The sequence below is a fragment of the Maniola hyperantus genome, chromosome 17, assembly GCF_902806685.2.
Source record: "Maniola hyperantus chromosome 17, iAphHyp1.2, whole genome shotgun sequence".
NCBI classification, from domain to species: Eukaryota; Metazoa; Arthropoda; class Insecta; order Lepidoptera; family Nymphalidae; genus Maniola; species Maniola hyperantus.
Window position 1 is genome coordinate 7169318 of NC_048552.1, and position 22922 is coordinate 7192239.

The 22922-nt window shown below is 37.3% G+C and overlaps 2 protein-coding genes across 3 annotated transcripts in view; one reads left to right on the forward strand and one right to left on the reverse strand.

Moving 5' to 3' along the window:
- Positions 1 to 22922, forward strand: part of dpr18 (defective proboscis extension response 18) — a 47603-nt gene that overhangs the window by 19349 nt on the left and 5332 nt on the right. Inside the window, exons 2-5 of one of the 2 annotated variants that reach the window (XM_034977360.2) lie at positions 16581 to 16684; positions 18578 to 18745; positions 19842 to 20005; positions 21254 to 21467. In XM_034977360.2, coding sequence (XP_034833251.1) covers positions 16624 to 16684; positions 18578 to 18745; positions 19842 to 20005; positions 21254 to 21467 — 607 coding nt within the window. In that variant the 5' untranslated portion in view covers positions 16581 to 16623. The remainder of the gene's footprint in view (positions 1 to 16580; positions 16685 to 18577; positions 18746 to 19841; positions 20006 to 21253; positions 21468 to 22922) is intronic. The other variant, XM_034977361.2, reaches the window with a different exon arrangement.
- On the reverse strand, positions 242 to 11218 carry LOC117990252 (uncharacterized). Its single transcript, XM_069504388.1, has 4 exons — positions 10417 to 11218; positions 9678 to 10143; positions 8175 to 9032; positions 242 to 866 (listed from the first exon to the last, which is right to left on the reverse strand). Exons 1-4 carry the CDS (start codon positions 11216 to 11218, stop codon positions 242 to 244), a joined length of 2751 nt encoding a protein of 916 aa, XP_069360489.1.

Genomic DNA, 22922 nt, shown 5'->3' on the forward strand with positions numbered 1-22922 from the left:
CCTTCCTTCCGAGATACTCGTAGTATACTTACCTGTTAAGTTTCTCAGGTTAAAAGGAGGGCGTGTACGCACGTCAGTGAAACAAGCCGGGTGGTAGCACACTGCTTTAATGTCTAAAGTGAAAGGCCCGCGTTGCGAGTCGCAGCGCGCACATATAGGTAGTTAGGTACATCTACATAACATCCCTTCCCCTTAGGCTAAGAAACACGATTAGACCTACGTATTATTATCTAACTATTAACTAAATCGATATATCACTATCGTGATGCGGATCCGATAACGGTGTGGAGAAAATCGGACTTATTGCCCGTCGCCTGCGCGCGACGTCGTCGTTGCCAGCGCGCGGCGGTGACGCTTGGCAATCTACCGGCGGCGCAGGCGTCTCTTCTTGCCCGGGCTCCCGTGCCGATTCTCCTTCCCTTTCTGGTTGTGAGTGGACTGCAGCAGGTGGTGTTACGTCTGGTATCACGTCCGGGTCCCAGGTCCGGTCGTCGCTTGCCGCCGAAGATGTTCGTGGTCTAATCTGATCGATATGTCTGGTGATTTCGCTGTCCAAATTTGGCACATATACCACATACATAACATGCCCGATTTTCTTTTTAATAATTCCTTCTATCCAAGAGAACTTTTTAGTATCCCTGTTTTTAGTTACCCATACGTTATCATTTCCCTTAAACTCCGCACGTTGTACTCCTTTGTAATGTTTAGCCTGTGAGGACTGTTTACGTTCGACAGTATGAGTGAGGTCCGTGGACGAGGGTGAAGGCGTGACGGGGTTTAATAAGTCCAACCTCGAGCGTAACGCGCGCCCGTATACCAATTCCGCAGGCGACTGATCAATGTCCGTGAACTTAGCAGAGCATGTGCTAGCAGATCAAAAATAAAAAGGAGTTCTATTCGCATGCAGAAGAGTTCTAGAGTTCCTGATACTTTTTAAAGATAGTTCTGGCGTTTTAAGCAAAAAAATCGCAGTTAAAATAATGCTCTGCTAACTTCCGGTAGCAGATCATTTTCGAGCAAAGCAAAAAAAAAAGACAGTTCTGTACGCGTGCAGGTCAGTTCTATAGTTCCTCATACTTAATAATGATAGTTCTGGCCATTTAAGCTTAAAAAAAATCGATTGAAAAAATGAAAAAAAATTCAAACTTTATAATCACAAGTCATTAAAAAAATTCCAGCAGCTAGAACTCTGATCTGAGAGGCGGGAACTCCTCGATTTATTCTGGCTTATTAAACAAGCTATCGAATAAACCTACAAACTAAACCAGAACTCTCATAAAAATGCCAGCAGAGCATACAAGAAGAGTCAATTACTTTAAATTTTTGAACTTAGTATCAAAAGTTATTAAAAAAACTCCAGCAGCTAGAACTCTGATCTGAGAGGCAGGAACTCCTCGATTTATTCTAGCTTATTAAACAAGCTATCGAAAAAACCTATAATCTAGCCTGGAACTCTCAAAAAGATGCCAGCAGAGCATACAAGAAGAGTCAACTACTTTAAATTTTCGAATTTAATATCAAAAGTTATTTTAAAGAATCCAGCAGCTAGAACTCTGATCTGAGAGGCGGGAACTCCTCGATTTATTCTAGCTTATTAAACAAGCTATCGAAAAAACTTACAAACTTAACCAGAACTCTCATAAAAATGCCAGCAGAGCATAGCAGAAGAGTCAACTACTTTAAATTTTCGAAATTAATATCAAAAGTTATTTAAAAGAATCCAGCAGCTAGAACTCTGATCTGAGAGGCGGGAACTCCTCAATTTATTCTAGCTTATTAAACAAGCTATCGAATAAACCTACAAACTAAACCAGAACTCTCATAAAAATGCCAGCAGAGCATACCAGAAGAGTCAATTACTTTAAATTTTCGAACTTAGTATCAAAAGTTATTAAAAAAACTCCAGTAGCTAGAACTCTGATCTGAGAGGCGGGAACTCCTCGATTTATTCTAGCTTATTAAACAAGCTATCGAATAAACCTATAATCTAGCCTGGAACTCTCAAAAAGATGCCAGCAGAGCATAGCAGAAGAGTCAACTACTTTAAATTTTCGAAATTAATATCAAAAGTTATTTTAAAGAATCCAGCAGCTAGAACTCTGATCTGAGAGGCGGGAACTCCTCGATTTATTCTAGCTTATTAAACAAGCTATCGAATGAACCTACAAACTAAACCAGAACTCTCATAAAAATGCCAGCAGAGCATACCAGAAGAGTCAATTACTTTAAATTTTAAAACTTAATATCGAAAGTTATTTAAAAGAATCCAGCAGCTAGAACTCTGATCTGAGAGGCGGGAACTCCTCGATTTATTCTGGCTTATTAAACAAGCTATCGAATTAACCTACAAACTAAACCAGAACTCTCATAAAAATGCCAGCAGAGCATACCAGAAGAGTCAATTACTTTAAATTTTCGAACTTAGTATCAAAAGTTATTAAAAAAACTCCAGCAGCTAGAACTCTGATCTGAGAGGCGGTAACTCCTCGATTTATTCTAGCTTATTAAACAAGCTATCGAAAAAACCTATAATCTAGCCTGGAACTCTCAAAAAGATGCCAGCAGAGCATACACGAAGAGTCAACTACTTTAAATTTTCGAACTTTGTATCAAAAGTTATTTAAAAAACTCCAGCAGCTAGAACTCTGATCTGAGAGGCGGGAACTCCTCGATTTATTCTAGCTTATTAAACAAGCTATCGAATAAACCTACAAACTGAACCAGAACTCTCATAAAAATGCCAGCAGAGCATACAAGAAGAGTCAACTACTTTAAATTTTCGAACTTAATATCAAAAGTTATTTAAAAGAATCCAGCAGCTAGAACTCTGATCTGAGAGGCGGGAACATATAACAATAACTTTTGATATTAATTTCGAAAATTTAAAGTAATTGACTCTTCTGGTATGCTCTGCTGGCATTTTTATGAGAGTTCTGGTTTAGTTTGTAGGTTCATTCGATAGCTTGTTTAATAAGCTAGAATAAATCGAGGAGTTCCCGCCTCTCAGATCAGAGTTCTAGCTGCTGGATTCTTTTAAATAACTTTTGATATTAAGTTCGAAAATTTAAAGTAGTTGACTCTTCTGCTATGCTCTGCTGGCATTTTTATGAGAGTTCTGGTTAAGTTTTTAGGTTTATTCGATAGCTTGTTTAATAAGCTAGAATAAATCGAGGAGTTCCCGCCTCTCAGATCAGAGTTCTAGCTGCTGGATTCTTTTAAATAACTTTTGATATTAAGTTTTAAAATTTGAAGTGATTGACTCTTCTTGTATGCTCTGCTGGTATCTTTTTGAGAGTTCCAGGATAGATTATAGGTTTTTTCGATAGCTTGTTTAATAAGCTAGAATAAATCGAGGAGTTCCCGCCTCTCAGATCAGAGTTCTAGCTCCTGGATTCTTTAAAATAACTTTTGATATTAAGTTCGAAAATTTAAAGTAGTTGACTCTTCTTGTATGCTCTCCTGGCATATTTTTGAGAGTTCCAGGCTAGATCATAGGTTTTTTCGATAGCTTGTTTAATAAGCTAGAATAAATCGAGGAGTTCCCGCCTCTCAGATCAGAGTTCTAGCTGCTGGATTCTTTAAAATAACTTTTGATATTAAGTTCGAAAATTTAAAGTAGTTGACTCTTCTTGTATGCTCTGCTGGCATCTTTTTGAGAGTTCCAGGCTAGATTATAGATTTTTTCGATAGCTTGTTTAATAAGCTAGAATAAATCGAGGAGTTCCCGCCTCTCAGATCAGAGTTCTAGCTGCTGGAGTTTTTTTAATAACTTTTGATACTAAGTTCAAAAATTTAAAGTAATTGACTCTTCTTGTATGCTCTGCTGGCATTTTTATGAGAGTTCTGGTTTAGTTTGTAGGTTTTTTCGATAGCTTGTTTAAAAAGCTAGAATAAATCGAGGAGTTCCCGCCTCTCAGATCAGAGTTCTAGCTACTGGAGTTTTTTTAATAATTTTTGATACTAAGTTCGAAAATTTAAAGTAATTGACTCTTCTGGTATGCTCTGCTGGCATTTTTATGAGAGTTCTGGTTTAGTTTGTAGGTTTTTTCGATAGCTTGTTTAATAAGCTAGAATAAATCGAGGAGTTCCCGCCTCTCAGATCAGAGTTCTAGCTACTGGAGTTTTTTTAATAATTTTTGATACTAAGTTCGAAAATTTAAAGTAAATGACTCTTCTGGTATGCTCTGCTGGCATTTTTATGAGAGTTCTGGTTTAGTTTGTAGGTTTATTCGATAGCTTGTTTAATAAGCTAGAATAAATCGAGGAGTTCCCGCCTCTCAGATCAGAGTTCTAGCTGCTGGATTCTTTTAAATAACTTTTGATATTAAGTTCGAAAATTTAAAGTAGTTGACTCTTCTGCTATGCTCTGCTGGCATTTTTATGAGAGTTCTGGTTAAGTTTTTAGGTTTATTCGATAGCTTGTTTAATAAGCTAGAATAAATCGAGGAGTTCCCGCCTCTCAGATCAGAGTTCTAGCTACTGGAGTTTTTTTAATAATTTTTGATACTAAGTTCGAAAATTTAAAGTAATTGACTCTTCTGGTATGCTCTGCTGGCATCTTTTTGAGAGTTCCAGGCTAGATTATAGGTTTTTTCGATAGCTTGTTTAATAAGCTAGAATAAATCGAGGAGTTCCCGCCTCTCAGATCAGAGTTCTAGCTACTGGATTCTTTTAAATAACTTTTGATATTAATTTCGAAAATTTAAAGTAATTGACTCTTCTGGTATGCTCTGCTGGCATTTTTATGAGAGTTCTGGTTTAGTTTGTAGGTTTTTTCGATAGCTTGTTTATTAAGCTAGAATAAATCGAGGAGTTCCCGCCTCTCAGATCAGAGTTCTAGCTGCTGGATTCTTTTAAATAACTTTTGATATTAAGTTTTAAAATTTGAAGTGATTGACTCTTCTTGTATGCTCTGCTGGTATCTTTTTGAGAGTTCCAGGATAGATTATAGGTTTTTTCGATAGCTTGTTTAATAAGCTAGAATAAATCGAGGAGTTCCCGCCTCTCAGATCAGAGTTCTAGCTGCTGGATTCTTTAAAATAACTTTTGATATTAAGTTCGAAAATTTAAAGTAGTTGACTCTTCTTGTATGCTCTCCTGGCATCTTTTTGAGAGTTCCAGGCTAGATTATAGGTTTTTTCGATAGCTTGTTTAATAAGCTAGAATAAATCGAGGAGTTCCCGCCTCTCAGATCAGAGTTCTAGCTGCTGGATTCTTTAAAATAACTTTTGATATTAAGTTCGAAAATTTAAAGTAGTTGACTCTTCTTGTATGCTCTGCTGGCATCTTTTTGAGAGTTCCAGGCTAGATTATAGATTTTTTCGATAGCTTGTTTAATAAGCTAGAATAAATCGAGGAGTTCCCGCCTCTCAGATCAGAGTTCTAGCTGCTGGAGTTTTTTTAATAACTTTTGATACTAAGTTCAAAAATTTAAAGTAATTGACTCTTCTGGTATGCTCTGCTGGCATTTTTATGAGAGTTCTGGTTTAGTTTGTAGAGTTTTTTCGATAGCTTGTTTAATAAGCTAGAATAAATCGAGGAGTTCCCGCCTCTCAGATCAGAGTTCTAGCTACTGGAGTTTTTTTAATAATTTTTGATACTAAGTTCGAAAATTTAAAGTAATTGACTCTTCTGGTATGCTCTGCTGGCATTTTTATGAGAGTTCTGGTTTAGTTTGTAGGTTTTTTCGATAGCTTGTTTAATAAGCTAGAATAAATCGAGGAGTTCCCGCCTCTCAGATCAGAGTTCTAGCTACTGGAGTTTTTTAATAATTTTTGATACTAAGTTCGAAAATTTAAAGTAAATGACTCTTCTGGTATGCTCTGCTGGCATTTTTATGAGAGTTCTGGTTTAGTTTGTAGGTTTATTCGATAGCTTGTTTAATAAGCTAGAATAAATCGAGGAGTTCCCGCCTCTCAGATCAGAGTTTTAGCTGCTGGATTCTTTTAAATAACTTTTGATATTAAGTTCGAAAATTTAAAGTAGTTGACTCTTCTGCTATGCTCTGCTGGCATTTTTATGAGAGTTCTGGTTAAGTTTTTAGGTTTATTCGATAGCTTGTTTAATAAACTAGAATAAATCGAGGAGTTCCCGCCTCTCAGATCAGAGTTCTAGCTGCTGGATTCTTTTAAATAACTTTTGATATTAAGTTCGAAAATTTAAAGTAGTTGACTCTTCTTGTATGCTCTGCTGGCATCTTTTTGAGAGTTCCAGGCTAGATTATAGGTTTTTTCGATAGCTTGTTTAATAAGCTAGAATAAATCGAGGAGTTCCCGCCTCTCAGATCAGAGTTCTAGCTACTGGATTCTTTTAAATAACTTTTGATATTAATTTCGAAAATTTAAAGTAATTGACTCTTCTGGTATGCTCTGCTGGCATTTTTATGAGAGTTCTGGTTTAGTTTGTAGGTTTATTCGATAGCTTGTTTAATAAGCTAGAATAAATCGAGGAGTTCCCGCCTCTCAGATCAGAGTTCTAGCTACTGGATTCTTTTAAATAACTTTTGATATTAATTTCGAAAATTTAAAGTAATTGACTCTTCTGGTATGCTCTGCTGGCATTTTTATGAGAGTTCTGGTTTAGTTTGTAGGTTTTTTCGATAGCTTGTTTAATAAGCTAGAATAAATCGAGGAGTTCCCGCCTCTCAGATCAGAGTTCTAGCTACTGGATTCTTTTACATAACTTTTGATATTAATTTCGAAAATTTAAAGTAATTGACTCTTCTGGTATGCTCTGCTGGCATTTTTATGAGAGTTCTGGTTTAGTTTGTAGGTTTTTTCGATAGCTTGTTTAATAAGCTAGAATAAATCGAGGAGTTCCCGCCTCTCAGATCAGAGTTCTAGCTACTGGATTCTTTTAAATAACTTTTGATATTAATTTCGAAAATTTAAAGTAATTGACTCTTCTGGTATGCTCTGCTGGCATTTTTATGAGAGTTCTGGTTTAGTTTGTAGGTTTATTCGATAGCTTGTTTAATAAGCTAGAATAAATCGAGGAGTTCCCGCCTCTCAGATCAGAGTTCTAGCTACTGGATTCTTTTAAATAACTTTTGATATTAATTTCGAAAATTTAAAGTAATTGACTCTTCTGGTATGCTCTGCTGGCATTTTTATGAGAGTTCTGGTTTAGTTTGTAGGTTTTTTCGATAGCTTGTTTAATAAGCTAGAATAAATCGAGGAGTTCCCGCCTCTCAGATCAGAGTTCTAGCTGCTGGAGTTTTTTTAATAACTTTTGATACTAAGTTCAAAAATTTAAAGTAATTGACTCTTCTTGTATGCTCTGCTGGCATTTTTATGAGAGTTCTGGTTTAGTTTGTAGGTTTATTCGATAGCTTGTTTAATAAGCCAGAATAAATCGAGGAGTTCCCGCCTCTCAGATCAGAGTTCTAGCTGCTGGAATTTTTTTAATGACTTGTGATTATAAAGTTTGAATTTTTTTCATTTTTCAATCGATTTTTTTAAGCTTAAATGGCCAGAACTATCATTATTAAGTATGAGGAACTATAGAACTGACCTGCATGCGTACAGAACTGTCTTTTTTTTTTGCTTTGCTCGAAAATGATCTGCTACCGGAAGTTAGCAGAGCATTATTTTAACTGCGATTTTTTTGCTTAAAACGCCAGAACTATCTTTAAAAAGTATCAGGAACTCTAGAACTCTTCTGCATGCGAATAGAACTCCTTTTTATTTTTGATCTGCTAGCACATGCTCTGCTAAGTTCACGGACACGACTGATCAGTGGTGCTATGCTTTGAATTACGGTAATCAAATAAAAACTTATTAATCCTTTCGTGAAGAGACTTTTTATTATATCCGTCTAAAATAATACCCTTTAGCCCCTTTTTTACAATTTTCACAAAACTCTCGGCTTGGCCATTGCTGGCTGGGTGATATACTGGGGATAACACATGTTCAATACCGTTACGTTTACAAAAATCATTAAATTCTATCGAAGTGAAAGAAGAAAAATTGTCACTCACCAGCGTATGCGGAACCCCAAAACGTGACATCATGTCATACAATTTATTTATAACTGCCTTCGAATTGTATGACGAAGACATCTCATAACATTCTACCCATTTACTATAAGCATCTACAATGATTAAAAACACGCAATTATGAAACGGGCCCAAGAAATCCACATGAATTCGGTGAAATGGGTGCGGTGGCAGCGGCCAAGGCGCGAGCGCGGCGTGTGGCGGCGCGGGGCGCAGCGCGGCGCAGACGCCGCACGCCGCCGCCAGCGCCTCCAGCGCCGCGTCCACGCCCGGGAACCACAGCCGCTTGCGAGCCTCCGCCTTCATTTTCACTACCCCGAAATGTGAACTATGTAGTTCTTTACAAATAGTGTTTTGTAAGTTTAAGGGAATAACGACTTTGTGTCCACGCATTAGAATACCATTTTCGTATGACAACTGTGACCGACAATTAAAGAAGGACTTTAAATTCTCGTCAGTTATTTTCCTAGGCCAGCCGTTCATTACGTACCGTATAACCATAGCTAGGTGGGGGTCGCGAGCCGTTTCGCGCCGTAAGTCACTTAGTGTCACCGGCAGGTCGCCGTCTACTACGAAGTTGACGTAGGTTGCGCGATCTTCGCCCTCCGCGAGTTCTTCTTGAGTTTCCGCGAGCCCCCCTGCCCCGCCTGTCCTAGAGAAATAATCCGCGCTGTTCCGCTTGCTATCTATATACTCTATAGTGTAATTGTACGCCGTTAGGAATATGGCGTACCTCTGCAGGCGGTTTGCGGACACTTCAGGGACGCCTTTGTGCGGCCCGAATATTGCTAGCAAAGGTTTATGGTCCGTTCGTAATGTAAAGGGCTCGGACCGACCATACAAGTACTGATGGAACCGCCTTATGCCGAAAATGATAGCCGTAGCTTCTTTTTGAATTTGAGCGTAGTTTTTTTCAGCCGAATTCAACGTGCGAGAAGCGTACGATATCGGTCTTTCTAACCCGTCACTGCCGACTTGTGACAGTACGGCACCTAACCCGGTCGGCGACGCATCTACGGTCAATATTAGCTTGGCTCTAGGGTTAAAATGTGCTAGTGTCTTATCAGACGCTAAAATATTTTTTATTCGAATAAATGCGTCATCATGAATGCTAGTCCACTCCCACTTGGTATTTTTATTTAATAGATTATATAATGGACTTAATACGGACGACGCGTCGGGTACAAAGTTCCTATAATAATTAGTGAGACCCAAAAACGACTGTAGTTGTGACACGTTTGTAGGCTTAGGAGCTTGTAATATAGCCTTTACCTTATCGAGCGACTTCCTAATTCCGTATCTGTCTATGACGTGGCCTAAGTATGAAATTTCATCTTTAAAGAATTCGCATTTACTCATCTGTACCGTTAATCCCGCGTCATCTAAACGTTGTAAAACCGTATACAGCCTATGTTTGTGCTGCTCTTTATTCGCCCCCGTGATGAGAATGTCGTCCAAAAGAAATATGATTCCATCTATACCCGAGAGCAGGCATTCCATCGCCCGCTGGAAAACGGCCGGCGCGCTCGACAACCCAAAAACTAAACGGGTAAAATTGAAAAGACCGCGATGAGTGTTGATGCATGTTAGACTTTGCGAATCTTCATTTAAAATAAATTGATTGTATGCCATAGATAAATCTATTTTACTAAATTGTACGCCCCCATGTAATTTAGCTAACAAGTCATTCACTGTCGGCAACGGGTATTGGTCTATAACCAACTGTTTATTTATTGTAACTGAATAGTCGGCACATAGTCGAATGCTGCCGTTCTTCTTTAAAACAGGTACCACCGGCGATGCATACTCCGAGTGTTCGACAGGTTTCAAAATGCCCAAAGATAATAACCGATCCAGTTCCTTGTCTATTTTATCCTTTAACGCGTAGGGTACTGATCTCGCTTTAATAAAAATCGGCTTAGCGTCCGGTTTTAGGTGTAAGCTTATTTTATACTTATTAAACGATCCAAGATTGTCAGAGAAGACATTGGGAAACTGATTAGCGAGTTGTTTGACAATATTAGACTCGCCCCCGGCCTGCATCTCCGTGCATAACGCATGCACGGCCGCGCCCCTTGCGGGTGCTAGTTCGAGGTCAAACTCGCGAATGAAATCCCGGCCTAGCAATGACGGACCGCTTGCGCACACTACATAAACATTCAATACTTGCGTACGACCATTATATGATACAGGTAATAGTACAATTCCGATTGTTTTAATATTTTCACCCGTATAACTAAATAACTTTTTGGTGGTGACTGTCAATGGTAGTTGTTTAAAATGAGACTTGTAGGTACTTTCTGAAATTACGCTTACCGCAGAACCACTATCGATTTCAAATTCCAAAGCCAGACCACTGATCATGACGCGCTCCGTCATCGGTTTCCCTTTTACGCATCGTATATTATAAAAGGACTCACCGTCATCTCCGTCCACAGTACCTTCATCCACGTACTTTACTTTCCCCTCGTTAGGGCACATCTTACGTAAATGACCTTTAGTATTGCACTTTTTACATTTATAGGTTTTAAAACGGCACTGATTAGCCCTATGGTTGGTGAACCCGCACACACTGCACTTTTCCTTGTTGGTGACATGAAACACGCTGTCTGGACTCGCTGCGCCGACGCTGCTCGCGCCCGGCGCCGGCTGTGAGGAGGCCTGCCGCGCACACCGCACGCTCTCGGCCAGATCGATGGCCTTAGCGAGGGTCAGCTCCCGCTGGTTTTGCGCAAACAACTTGTCCCGCTCGCGTCCTGCTACCATGCCCATAATAAACCTATCTAACAAGGCTTCCTCCAAGTTCTTGAATTCACAGTGAGCTGCTAATCCTCTTATCCTGGCTGCCCATTGAGTGTGACTTTCTCCTGGTCGCTGTGTTGCGGCGTAAAATGTTGACTTTTCCGCAAACCCGAGCCTTTTTGGTGTGAAGTGATCGTCGAGTAGTTTCACTAACTCTTCGTATCCTAATTCTTCCACCTTCTTGGGTAACGCCAGGTCACTCGCCAACTTGAATGATGACTCACATAACGACGTTAACAAAATGGCCCTCCTCCTAGTTGTTGCTTTGTCCGTTATTGAGGTTATGTCGTTAGCAATAAACCATTGATTTAAACGCGACTTGTAGCTGTCCCATTCTTGTGAGAGATGGTCAAAAGTTGATAGGACCCCGTAAGAGACCCCGAAAGACCCCAAACCCGTCGGGAGCGATCCCGTAGACATTTCTACCAATTTCGAATCCCCTCGTAGTCGCCACTGTTAAGTTTCTCAGGTTAAAAGGAGGGCGTGTACGCACGTCAGTGAAACAAGCCGGGTGGTAGCACACTGCTTTAATGTCTAAAGTGAAAGGCCCGCGTTGCGAGTCGCAGCGCGCACATATAGGTAGTTAGGTACATCTACATAACATTACCTACCTACTACATAGTTTTCATTAGAATTTATTACTATAGAAAACCACTCTGCGCAGGATATCAAAGCAATAACATTATTTTAGCTTACAGCCGCACTGTTAAGATAAATATTAGATCATAAAGGCCAAACAAGTGGCACGTACCGCACCCAATCATTTTAGTATCGTAACGCGTATGAGCCAAAAAGTTGTCTTAAATATCTGGTAGATAGGAAACTAGCTTTTTCTTAACTCTACAAATACCCTTGAAGAAAATAAGACCCAATTTTAACTTCGTTGAATGCAAAAATGTTCTGTTTGGGAGGGGAGGACTTATAGGTATTTGAAGATATCGGAGGTTTTTTTATTAGTGAAAAGGAAAACAGATCTGACTATTAGGAAACCGGGCAAAGTTTGAATAAGCAAGAAACTTCGACTTCAATTCCTATCGGGTTTTAATATCAAGGAAGTTTCATATTTCATTAGTTCGATCTCCTACTAACAAACAAAATATGCTGGCTTGACTTTTCTTTTTCTAATTTTATTTTGCTTCTTTTAATTCGGTATTTAACATGATAATATTATTATGAGCAATTTTCTTATGAATAAAGAAATATAAAGGGTTAGAAAAATATACTATACAAAGGATAAGTTGTACAAAGGCAAATCTATTTAGATTGAATAGACAGAATATAAGATGAGTTCTTAGAAAATTGTTTCATTTGCTCAAACGGACTTTCATAATAAAATAAGACGAAGATTCAAAACTCAAAGGAGGCGTTTTGTTTATTATATTTTTGTAGATAGGTACTTGTACAATGTACTATGTAGTTATGAAGGTGTGCGACTTTTTATAAAAATGTTATATATTTACTCCTTAAGAATCTGAAGTTCATAATATTTAGATTCTACTTTTAGCTAAGATTTATACAAATATGAAAGTCAGTTTTTTAATGAATGCATAATAAATTGTATTCGAGTATTTTTAAAGATACTTAGATAGATATAAAATGTCTACCTAGATTTCAATACATAGTATCTACTTAAGTAAAATATAAAAAATTGTATTCATTAATACAAACAAAACATAAGTTGGTATTCGAATAACGAATGAGAACAATAATCCTGCAGAAGTATGAATTGTCTTGCAGTATACTTAGTCCTTACACCTAAGTTAAGTAATTAGAACATACCATGTTAAAGAAGAAGTTATAAATACAATATTACACCGCTTTAAACTATATAGGACACCCGGATGCTTCTGCTCCTCAAACACCGAGCGAACAGTTGAACATGTACTGAACGAGTGCCCACGCTTCAGTGCACGCAGGTTGTAGATTGAGTTTGAGGTTGACTCTGAAATTACAACCTGTACCTACTGGAATTCTCTCTTATGTGGTGAACGTTCAGGACTGAAATTCTCTGACTTTGGCGTTGGTATCATGTGGGCCGATGCTAAAACAAACAAATAGAATTATAATACTAAATAAAAAGTAAGTATGAAATAACTAAATAATAATATTTATGACACTTAAGGAGCCTGAAATACAAATATCAGGGGGTTTTCTGGTTAATTTAAGCTGCCAAGCAAACATATCGCTACAATTTACACTCATGAAATATAAACATATTTACGAAATCCCGCTGGGAGTAATCTAAGTTGGCAAACTCAATTTGTTCGTAGATGTAGGCTAATGAAGGTGCGTATGTACCTATGTACATGCATGTTAATATTAAAATAGGTAAATATTATGTTACCTTTTGTTGGCGAATTAGAGGCCAGAAGAAAATGGTTTCATTTGTTTAGTGCCTTCATTAGTTTTAGAAAACATTTTCTTAATTTCGGAATATATTTTTATAAAGGTCTAGATTAATGGAAAGGGCTTACGATACTCAGCAATGAGGAATATTATGACTAAAAAAAGAAGATAAAGAAGTATGAAAAAACCAGTTAAGTGCGAGTTGGACTCGTACACGTAGAATCCAATGCATCGTAAAAGAAATAGCACTTTTTAATTTTAGGGTTCCATACCTCAAAAGGAAAAATGGACCCCTTATAGGATCACTTTGTTGTCTGTCTGTCTGTCTTTCTGTCTGTCAAGAACAAGAACCTACAGGGTACTTCCCGTTCACCTAGAATCATGAAATTTGGCAGGTAGGTAGGTCTTATAGCTGACATTCGGAGAAAAATCTGAAAACTGCAAATTTGTGGTTACATCACACAAAAAAAATTAAATTGTGGTCATTAACTAAAAATTAGTATATTCAATTTTCGAAGTAAGATCAAGTGGGGTGTCATATGAAAGGGCTTTACCTGTGCATTCTAAAACAGATTTTTATTTATTTTTATGCATCATAGTTTTTGAATTATCGTGCAAAATGTCGAAAAAATACGACTGTAGTACGGAACCCTCATTGAGCGAGCGTGACTCGCACTTGGCCGGTTTTTTTATTGCGGTGTAACCACAAATTCACGGTTTTCGGATTTTTTCCTTTAGTTGTGCTATAAAACTATAAACTATGTCTGGTCATTGAGACTCGCCAAATTTCATAATTCTAGATCAACGGGAAGTATCCATAGGTTTTGATCCCCTTGACGGGTCTTGACAGACACGACAGACAGACAGACTTAAAAACAACGACGTGATCCTATAAGGGTTTCTTTTTTCTCTGGGGATACGGAATCCTAAAAAGGAGATACCGTACCTTCAACTAAAATTTGGTAAATGAAAAGCTGCTCTATTTTCTCTATTGTGCAAATTATTTAATAATGTCTACACATATACATGAAGTACTTAATTATATTTGATGAATGAAATTAACGAACGCATATTAGCAAGATTCTACAAACACGCTCGGTGTATTGCACACATGGGGAAAGTGTTTACTTTGGAATGAATTTAACTCTTACTAATTACGGTGTTCACAGGTGGCTAGGTACAATTTTGTGCAGCCAATCTTCATTTGTTTTAAGTTAAAGCCGTTTTTTTTTCAATATATCATTTAAAATTGTAATCTAAACATATAAAATGAAAAGGTGACTGACTGACTGACTGATCTATCAACGCATAGCTCAAACTATAGGACGGATCGGACTGAAATTTGGCATGTAAATAGCTATTATGACGTAGTCAGCCGTTAAGAAAGGATTTTTGAAAATTCAACCCCTGAGGGGGTAAAATAGGGGCTCGATATAAAACGAAAAAGTGACTGACCGACTGATTTATCAAAGCACAGCTCAAACCACTAGACGGATCGGATTGAAATTTGGCATGCAGATAGCTATTATGACGTAGACATCCGCTTAGAAAGGATTTTTGAAAATTCAACCCCTAAGGGGGTAAAATAGGGGTTCGAAATTTGTGTAGTCCACGCGGACGAAGTCGCGGGAACAAGGTAGTTTTCTTAGAAAAGAAGCCTGTAAAATCTCGGGAACGTTCTTTAAACGAAACTGGTAATAAAGTAAATAACATGGGTGTAGATCCAGACGTAAGCCGGGATAAACGCTAGAACAAAGAAGAATAAATGAAATAGAAATGTCTCAATCAAATGGAATTCGTAGATAGCAAGTTCGTAGTTGCAGATAGCTAGGTTTAAATTTGCTTGCTACTCGGGCAAAATGCTGAATATCCTTGTCTTATCCATTTACCAACTCTAGAAAGAAAGTTTACATGTTTTTCCTAATACCTAGCTTAATTTTCGTACGTGTGAGACAAAAGCCCCATAAAAATTAAGATAATAATAATATATTTTTTGTATCATTCGACAGCTTTCTGTGACGTAGACATCCGCTCAGAACGGATTTTGGAAAACTCAACCCCTAAGGGTTAAAATAGGAGTTCGAAATTTGTGTAGTCCATGCGGACATAAGCTAGTTTTCTTATTAAAGAAGCATATAGAATCTCTGGAACGTTCTTTAAACGAAACTGGTATTAATAAAGTAAATAACATGTGTGTACATCCAGACGTAAGCCGCGATAAACGCTAGAACAAAGAAGAATAAATGAAATAGAAATGTTTCAATCAAATGCAAAATGTAGATAGCAAGTTCGTAGTTGCAGAAAGGTAGGTTTAAATTTGCTTGCTACTCGGGCAAAATGCTGAATATCCTAGTTTTATCCATTTACCAACTCTAGAAAGAAAGTTTACATGTTTTTCCTAATACCTAGCTTAATTTTCGTACGTGTGAGACAAAAGCCCCATAAAAATTAAGATAATAATAATAAACTTTTTGTATCATTCGACAGAAAGAATAATTTTATTGCACACAAAACATGAAATAACCAAGACAGAACAAATAAACTAAAAACTAAAAACAATTGTTTGCAAAGGCAGCTTTATTCCTCAGACCAATCTCCACCAGGTAACGTTTGCAGAAAGCAGAAACTAGAAGTGTTGGATAGTAAGTATTTATGTACACGCAATACATAAAATTTTATATTATTCTTTTTGTAACCTTGTTTGTTACCATTTCAGTCTATTAATCCTCTTCAAAACTGTAATAATACTTAATTTGTCGAGAAACTAAATTAAACTCCAATTTAGGGCAATTGAAAGGAAAATGGGTGACTAAAAATAATGTGACTTTTGACTTACTGTTTTTATGGTTCCGTACACGAAGGGTGCAAACGGGACTCTATTACTAAGCCTCCACTGTCCATCCGCTCGTCTGTCTGTCAGTCAGCTGCATCTCGAAATTTTGCATATAATGTGTTTCTATTACCATTATAACAACAAATAATAAAAATTTCAAAATGGATGCCATGAAAATTTCAACTTCAAAAAGTAATATTTCTTGTACGGAACCGGTTGTGTGTGAGGCCGACTGGCGCTTGCCCGATTTTTTCGGCATGTAATTAAACGAGTGAAAATTAATTGAAATTTTGGGTTTCAAGAAAACTGATTTTAGAATACTGAAATACTGAAATGTGCGAAAACTTGAGGGCAAATACAAATACTGAAAACGGTGATTTGAAAATACTGCTACTGTGAACGTTCAGTGTTTATTTCGACCTTACTCTAAAATCCCTCGTTGCGCTTGGGATTTATCCCGGCGCCCGTGATGCAAGACATTACATTACCCCCATGTTGTATAATCTACTATTACCGCCCATAGGGCGGTAATTATTATTACCACCTATGTAAACCATAATATTTTCACAAATGAACTTATCTAGTGATATCTTTGTTGGGCAGGTGAGCGGCGTGATGCGTCACCGCCTGTGATGTCCGGTCTAATATGCAGTGGGGCGGCCTCTACTTTGTGTGTCTAGCATTATGCTGCTTCCATACTGCGTCAGGTGAGAAGAATCCCGTTTTTATCGTACGCATTTTTAGTTTTTTTATTTCAATGTATGTTTCGCTGGCAATCCTCCGACATGGTTATCGAAGACTTTGTATAGCTTAACACGGCATTTTTTTACCTTAGGTATTCTTTTTAGATTGTCATGAAACAGGTTCTTTTTTGTACGTGATCATGATTTCTAAGCTAAAAGCCTTACATTTTTTACCTTATTCTATTCAAACTTATATGCGCATTTTTAGTTTAAAAGCGGTTAGTACGGTCTGCCTTCTTTTCGGGAGGTCGAGGGTTCGATCCCAGGCACGCACCACTGACTTTGGAGTTATGTGCGTTTTTAAAACAATTTTATTTTATTTTAAAAGAATATTAGTCATGTTGAATGACTAATATTCCTCTTTCCTCTCCAACTAAGCGTCAGGCTTGTGCTAGGAGTAGGTACGACAATAGTGCAACGGGCGGGGTTTGAACCGTCGACCTTTTCGTTTTCAGTCCACTCCTTTACCGGTTGAGCTATTGAGGCTCTAATAATTAAATATCACTTGCTTTAACGGCGAAGAAAAATATCACGAGGAAACATGCCTGAAAGTTCTTCATGTTCTCAAAGGTCTCAAAGGACGCCCAGCACACCCGCTCAGCCCCTCGCGTTAACCCGGTGCGAGCGAGCGCGGGTGACGTGCGGGTGTGCGGGGCGTCCCCCGCCTCATACCCCGATTGCCATCTCCACCTGTCGCGAAATATACTTCTTAAAGTTTCATCTCGCCTCAAATAAAATTAATCTTAAGTACCTCGAATAAAATATTGTGGAGGAGATCATTTTTGTGATATAAATAAGTAGGTATATAAAAGAAACCGTATTTCAAATCAACTTTCAACAAGTTCTGTTCATTCAATTATTGTTTGTCAAAGTAACAAAAGTTCGACAGAACAAAACCCGCAGGGTAACATAATTGGGGTTACCGCCCCACATTAGCTGTGGACAACGTTTTGGCAAAGTCTAAAAAGCATTAAAAGTTTTCAAAGTTACGAGTCCGCCGTGGTCTCCGGCTGTTGTGTTAGCCTAATTACAAAAAGCCATAGTGAAGATTTGTTTGTATTTGTATTTTATTGTATTTGTTTTGTATAAATTCATCTAAGAGGTCACTCACTAATGGTCCAAACTGCGCGACGCGACGCGGCAGTGCCTTGCTCCATACAAACTCATAATAAACTATATTGCCTATACCTACTCTATATTGCGTTGCACAAGTGCGCTTTGCTCCATGTGATACAAACTCATAGAAACTATATTTTGACAAAAAATACATCTGGAAAAAAAGACTTTGAAGTATTTATTACTTCTTACTTTTTACTCTAAAAAGATTAAAATGTAGTAAAAAATACGATTTAAGTTGCGAGGAACAGAGTAATTAAGAGATAATAGTCGCATAAAATATCAGAATATTCTCGCTCGGTCAGAACATAATCGTTGAAGGCTTATAGTACTCTAGGCTATTAACTCCATTAAATCGTTATTTCATTTTACACCACGAGCTACCCTTTTAATAATCTGAAAAAACAATATCCTTTACATTCATGAAAAATAATATTGAGTAGGTACTTACAAACCTATTTGAAAAAATGGTTCTACTCTGGGAATCAGGTCAATCCATTGCTCCGTTGCGACATAATTGAGGGACAAACCAACAAACCAACTAACCAACAAACCAATAAACCAACAAATCAACAAACATTACACACTTTCGCATTTATAATAAGGGTACTGACAGATAAAGAGTAGTGGGTTTGGATTGAGATACCATGAGTAACTAAATGATTTTGGTTCTCATATTGCAGTATCGTCTTCATATTGATTTCATATAAAATTACGACCCATCAAAACTGTGCTTCCTAGAACCGCTGCCGATTCCGGAAGATTATCACACAAACGGCCTTCGAACGCGTCGAAGCGATGAAAAGGACGGGCTGGCTCTGTCCAGGGAGATATTTAAGAACATTACGAAGAAGCTACGGGAAAACATCAAGCTAGAAGCAACTGACGGGAGCGATCATTTGTTACAGAGTGAGTATCGATTTCGCAAACCTTTTGTATGCCAAATAGCTTGGTACGCCAGCGTATCTTTTTGAATAAATTACGACCGGGATATATCGCCTTTCAAATAATAAATAAAACGTATTGAAACATAATATGCAAAGTTTTAGGCATTTATTTAAAAAAAATCTTTTATTCAGCCAAAACAACATTAAACAAACAGACAGTCTCCAGGGAAACACGGAGCCGACCAAAGTTTACGCTCCTTGGTTCCTCGAGATCCAGGTACCTACTTCTTCAATCTAAATTATTTCTGTTATGGAACTAGGTAGCTCATCTTTCTTAGATTAACTTGCAGTCTTCTCATAGAGCTATGAAACAAGAGGTCCATTTAGCCTTTAATGGCTTTTCCCAGTGCCAAATCAGCACAATGCACTTCGTCAATCTCAATTAATTGTTGCCTTTCCTACAGGTACGACTGTCGAAAAACCAAAATTACCTGTTTGTGACAGTAGTTAATACGGAAGTAGGTACATCAAGATTATTTATAAAAAATCATTTCCTTCGTAATATTTTGAAATATTCATAAATCAACGATATATTGCGATTCTGGCTGTACTTAGGTATATAAAATTTAATGAATCATACAAAATATAAACGTCGAAGTATATAAGTTTATTGGTTTGTCCTCCAATCACGCCACAACATAGCATTGGATCAACTTAATACTTTGTATGAATATAGTTAAAGACCTGCACAACGATATACCTAGGCTATTTTGATCTCGTAAAATCAAAGAGTTCCCATTGGATCTTTAAACCTAAATCCACGCGGGCGAAGTTGCGAGCATCAGCAAGTCTATATAGTATATAATTATTATATAAAAGGTAAACCTGACTGACTGACTGATATATCAACGCACAGTTCAAAGCACTAGACGGATCGAGCTGAAATTGGGCACGCAGATAGCTATTATGACTTAGGCATCGATTAAGTAAGGATTTTTGAAAATTCAACCATTAAAGGAGTAAAATAGAGGTTTCAAATTTGCGTAGTCCACGCGGACGAAGTCGCAAGCATCAGCTACTATATTTTTATAATTCTAAAATACTATTTTGTTTCGCAGATAAGGTCGAGGAATCCCGTCATTATGCTCCATATCAAGAATACCATCACTACGAACGGCATTGGGGCCCGTACTTTGAGGAGAGGAACATCACTCAAGCGACGGCGCATGTCGGCTCGGAGGCTCTATTGAATTGCAGAGTTGTTATGCTCAAAGACAAAACCGTGAGTTCTCTTCCACACATCTCTAAATACAATAAGTAGACATGGGAAAAAGGATTCTAAGCTAACTTGAATCTGAACTGAAAAAAAATAAAAACCGACTTCGATACACAAACACTAAAAATTGAAAAATAATTTAATTTATTACCGAATATATTATGTATACAAGAGTTAATATAGTTCCATAATAATATTTTTAGTGCCGGTGCCAATTAGCTTTAGCTGCGCGAATCGTCTAGACTTCATATTTTTATGAGACTCCACAATGGCACCTCATTGGCACCGACCCCAAAAATATTATTATGGAACTATATTAACTCTTGTATATACATAATATATTCGGTAATAAATTAAATTATTTTTCAATTTTTAGTGTTTGTGTATCGAAGTCGGTTTTTATTTTTTTTGTAAAATTTTTTTATTTCACAATTTTTATTGGCCTCATGGAATTATGCTATGACTGGTTAAAAATCTACTGTTTACTAAGCTATTACACTGATCGCGACCAATTTACTCTTATCCGTTGAGGAGTTCCAGTATCTATCTTCGAAGATTTTCATCAGATCTTCACCAAATTTAAATGGGACCAACTTTGAACTATACCCTTTCAAACAAAAAAAGAATTTTCAAAATCGGTCCAGGCGTCTTTGAGTAATCGGGGAACATACATAAAAAAAAAAAAAAAAATAAAAAAAAAAAAAAAAAAAAGATTCCGACGAATTGAGAACCTCCTCCTTTTTTTGAAGTCGGTTAAAAATGATATTGAATAGTGAATGTAGGTATTAAAGCAGGTACAATTTTAATCTGCACCAAATCACAGATTAGATAATAATGAGCAAAATCACAAACATCCTCCATATCCATACTAATATTATAAATGCGAAAGTGTGCCTGTCTGTCTGTCTGCTAACTTTTCACGGCCCAACATTTAAACCGATTTCGATGAAATTTGGTACAGAGTTACTTAGCTTACATCCCGGGGAAGTTTTAACTCGTAAAATTAAAGAGTTCCTACGGGATTTTTAAGAAACCTAAACCCACGCGAACGAAGTCGCTACAGCTACGCGACAGGTTGAGATGGCAATCGGAGTATGAGGCGTGGGGACGCCCTGCACACCCGCACGTCACCCGCGCTCGCATGCACCGGGTAGCGTGAGGGTTGTGCGGGTGTGAGGGGCATTCCCTCTCCGATTGTCATTTCAACCTGTCGCGTAGGTATTATACCTAATAATGATTTATTCTGTCAATTAGGTCATGTGGCTGAGAAACACGACAGACACAGCGCAGCTCCTCACAGTTGGCCCGGCACCCTACGCCGGCGATAACCGTGTAGCTGTCAAATTTCAATACCCAAATAATTGGAGGCTTAGCATTAATCCAGTAAAGTGGTCTGATGCGGGCCTATATATGTGCCAAATATCTACACACCCGCCGAGAATTATATATGCTAATTTCAGCGTACTACGTAAGTAATCTGTACTTTCAGATAAGACCCTATTTTGGCCTGTTTGCTTAGTATGAGACTTTATATCCACCAATGTTGATAGAATTCCTGAATAGTAACATATTATGTATACATCAAGTGATCTTGACTTTTAAAATTCCTTGTTTTAACTTTAAAAATTCAGTACCACTAATTTTAATTACGCATGGTTTCCTCTTGGAGCGTTTATTGTAGATTTATAGATGAACTTGAGATTTAAAACAAGGCAATTAAGATTAGTTTTACTTTAACACTGAAATATTTTGTAACTCTAATAATTAGAGTCTAATTCTATGATGACATATAAAATCTCATACTAAGCACACTGGACAGATTACAAAGTTCGACGGCAATTACTCGCAAAAGTAGTAGCATGCAGAAATATTTATGATGCATTACTTAGATCGCGATGACATACATAGCATAACTCATATCCGTGCTAATGCTATCTAAACGTTTTTATGCAGTTCCATATTTTTCAGCTTCTTCTTTTCGTGTAGCCGCTTTGTTCAGGTTGCCGTCGTACTTTGTATCTGTTCGTTTAAATACAAAACCTACATTTGTTAAGTTTTAAATTGTAAAGAAAAATACTAAAAGAAATGGAATCCTCTACACAGTAAATTAGAAAACGAGTCGATGAATTGATTTACCCAACCACTTCAGTTTGTTGGTCCATACAAAATTCTGAAATGTCTATTCACAAAAAAGGCTCACCGTTTTCGGGTCTCATTTGCTGGGAAACCGAACATTTTCGAGAATCACGCATAGCCTTTCAGCCTCCTAAATTACTTTCTTGGATTACCTTCATAAAACATAAAGTTCCGATTCCCATTGTTTGCAAAAGTAGAAGAAGAGTTCTTAACCCATTTTTTTATATTTAAAGAGCGTGTGAATTAATCACAGAAGTGAATTGAATTTATCTCGCAAAGCTATTATGCATTTGCTTTTTATGAAAAATATATGAAGCGATGAGTACAATGAGCGGCCATACGAGGAAAATTGCGTCATACAAAATGGAAGCGTGGAGTGATTAATGCTGAAGCCAACAATATTGTAAAGGATAAACGCTTTACGGTATAATAATTGTTTGCGTCTGTATCTGCATGAATACTTTATTGAATTGCCTATAGAACAGAAGTAATGAAACATAAAATACTTCATTTTGGGTACAACGTTAAATGCTCAATTTATTATGTTTTTGAAATAAGCATTATACCTAGGTTGTGTTAAATATTTGGTGCGTTTTGTAATAACCGAAAACACTAATTATATTTCAATGTTACACTCATAGTGGGTGTTATCACTAGCAGCTGTTTATTAAATACAACGGAAAATATAGCTACCTCCTGTTTTGTTATTAGCATCAAAAAAATTCTCTTGACAGGACTCAGGAGTAATAAATTTATATAAAATAAACCACGAATACACCGACATCGA

Excerpts from the sequence above, each read along its gene's own strand:
- LOC117990252 (XM_069504388.1), bottom strand. The coding sequence starts at position 11,218 with ATGTCTACGGGATCGCTCCCGACGGGTTTGGGGTCTTTCGGGGTCTCT. Across the intron at positions 9,033-9,677 it reads TTGCCGACAGTGAATGACTT|AGCCAAGCTAATATTGACCG; the intron begins GTTAGCTAAATT and ends TTTTAACCCTAG. Across the intron at positions 867-8,174 it reads CACGCCGCGCTCGCGCCTTG|CACATGCTCTGCTAAGTTCA; the intron begins GCCGCTGCCACC and ends TTGATCTGCTAG.